At 58.3% G+C, this 2,683-nt stretch overlaps 1 protein-coding gene across 1 annotated transcript in view; it reads right to left on the bottom strand.

Moving 5' to 3' along the window:
* ARMC5 (armadillo repeat containing 5) overlaps positions 1–1,120 on the bottom strand; it is a 7,129-nt gene extending 6,009 nt beyond the window's left edge. The window contains exon 1 of the mRNA XM_007955812.2: positions 655–1,120. Within this exon, the coding sequence (XP_007954003.2) occupies positions 655–1,120 (466 nt within the window). The remainder of the gene's footprint in view (positions 1–654) is intronic.
* Positions 1,121–2,683: the final 1,563 nt, after the last annotated feature.

The raw sequence follows: 2,683 nt of genomic DNA, 5'->3' as shown, positions 1-2,683 counted from the left end.
CTAGCCTCACAGGGGCTAGCTTCGTGGGCCAGGAGGAGGCAACACAACCCACCCCCTTGCTCACCAGTTTCCTAGTGCCCGTAATTCGCGTGGACGCGTTATACGTGAAAATACGGTACATTTCCTAGCCTCCAGCTCATCAAATAGGGTCTCAAATCCCAACACAGGGCCGTGCACACAGTAGGCATTCAGTATCTGCTTATGAACATCACAGAACAGGGCTCATCTGGAAAAGTCACCTCTGGTCTCCGCTAGCCCGGAGTCATCGAATCGATTCCGACTCACAGCGACTCCCACTGGTTTTCCAAGGCGGTAAATCTTTACGGAAGTATATTGCCCAGTTTTGCTTCCGCGGAGTGGCTGGTGGGTTTGAACCACCAGCCTCTGCTGAGCAGTCAGATGCTCTGGTCACTGTGCTACCAGAGAGGAGCCCACCAAATAATGCTGTAATTATCCCGTCGCGGAGAGGTGGCGGGGGGAGGGTGTTTGGGGGTTGACCATGACGCCAGAGGACGTGACAGCGTGGGTTGGGGGCGCTGCGACGTCATAAAGCACGCTCACGCTGTCACACAAAGAACTCAAGACTCCGCCCATGCCCAGACTAGGAGGGAGGCGCTGGTGAAATCTTTTGGCAAGTGGGAGTGGAGCACTTACCCAATGGTAGAATGCCTCCGAGTCTGCGCACTTCAGCCCGGCACGCCCCTTCCGTACAGCAGTTGGCTAGGATGCTGAGGGCCAAGTCCAGCGTCTTGCGCAGGCGCGCTGGCGGCGAAGAAGTCGATGAGGTCGCAGCAGAGGGGGTGGAGCCCACTGGGGGGGCGGGACCAGCAGAAACCGCTGGAGGGGCGGAGCCAGGGCTTGCCTGGGGTGGGGCGGGGTCCGCCGCAGCCGCTCGCCGTAGCAGCGCAAGAAGTGGGCGGAGCCCGCCGCGTGCCCGGAAGCGTTCGATTCCCCCTGCTGCCTTGACGTGGCGCGTGCGGAGGGCTAAGAGCGCACGCCCCAGGGGTGTCTCGTTGGTAGCCATATCCTTTCCCCCACCCAGACCGTCCCCGGCCGCCGCTGTGAGCTGCGCGAGGCAGAACGAGAGCGAGTCCGTGGGGGTTGGCTTTGCAGCCGCCATCTTGGCTCAGGCCGAGGCTCCGCCCCCTCGCCCCGGGTCTGAGGGGAGCGGAACTGCAAGAGAGGGGCGTGGCCAAGCACCGCCTCTCTGACGCTTTTTAAATAGCGCCGCCGCGGTTATCAAGCACGTCGGGAGTTGTAGTTCTCGATCCCAGAACTCTGATTCTTGCATCGTCGCAGAAATCACGTCTCCTATTTGCTCATTGTGCGAGTCCAGAGTGTGGTGGGATATGTAGTTCATACCAAGCTTAAGACACCTGGTTTAGGACGAATGAGGAACTCCCGGCTGTTCCAGAGGACTCTGAATGGGCAGAGCTAGGTGCCTCTGGCGTGTCCCAGCCACCGTCTTCCCTCTTGCAGGCTTACTTCCGCCGCCCCGAAGCGGTACCCGGGCCCACATGTCCAGGGTGAAGGATTCTGAGAACTTCAAGTTAGGCCAACAGTGTCAAGTTGCGGACAGCAGCCGTATATAGGGAACTCTTGCTGGGCCAGGTGAATGAGGGGGTTAACCTATCGAGACCATTTGCCGCCTCTTCCTAGAGCGGCAAGGTCTTGTGGACATTTCCGTTTCCGGTACTTAACCCCTGGATTTTGAGTGTCTCCCTCTCTGGTCCGTTTATTTGTGGAGCGAGTGGCTGGTGTCCAGGGATCCGGGCGCTCTCACTCGCAATGGAGTTGGCGGCTCCAGAGGTGTTGAGATCCCGGGCGGAGCAGGGCGGCCGGAGAACAGGACATCAGAATCCCCGGGATTTCTGAAGTCTCCCCTGGATTGCGGGGTTGTTGGCTTTAGTAGCCCTTCCTGGTGTGGCTGGGATAGCCGGCCGCCCGGGACATTCCGCTGGGCCTGCAATGGCGATGTAGGTCAGGGTCTGGCCCTGGGAAGAAGCCCCTGCCAAGGCCTCTTGTTCTACGCTTCCCAAGGTTTCAAGTGGGTTGACCGCAGCTTTCCTCCCTGACTTTATCCACCACCAAAGTAGGCACACACATGACGAGCCTTACTGCTGTCCAGAGTGTGGCAGAAACTTCCGACGTGGTCCAGATCTGACTAAGCACCACCAGCTCTAATGGTGTAGTGGTTAAGACACTTTGTTGGTAACCAAAAAGTCGGTGGTTGGAACTGGCCGGCTGACCAGCGGACGAGAGATGAGGCAGTCTGCTTCAGTAAAGATTTAGTCTTGGAAACCCAATGAGGGTCTCTATGAGTCCGAATTGACTTGATGGGCAGTGACTTTGGTTTGGTTTTCCTGGGTACACACTGGCGAGAAACCGTATTTCTGCCCGGACTGTGGCTGCTGCTTCAGCCTCACCTCCAGTCTGCCAACACCGTTGCTCCCACTCAGGCCACTGGCCTCACAGTGCCCAGAGTGTAGCGGGGCCTTTGGCCTCTTCTGTGACCTGGGTAAACAACGACTGCACACGGGTGAGAAATCCTATAGCTGTGCTGAGCATGGCAAGACTTTCAATGTCAGCCCGGACCAGTACCACGACACGCACACCAGCCAGAAGCCCTACTGAAGTGGGGGCTGTGGCAAAAGCTGCAGCCTGAGGTTAAACCTGTTGGAAC

Source organism: Orycteropus afer, unplaced genomic scaffold, assembly GCF_000298275.1.
Source record: "Orycteropus afer afer isolate SDZICR_OR568_19922 unplaced genomic scaffold, OryAfe1.0 scaffold00542, whole genome shotgun sequence".
Taxonomy (NCBI): Eukaryota; Metazoa; Chordata; class Mammalia; order Tubulidentata; family Orycteropodidae; genus Orycteropus; species Orycteropus afer.
Note: the sequence above shows the minus strand (reverse complement) of the source record. Positions and strands in the feature narration are given on the sequence as shown.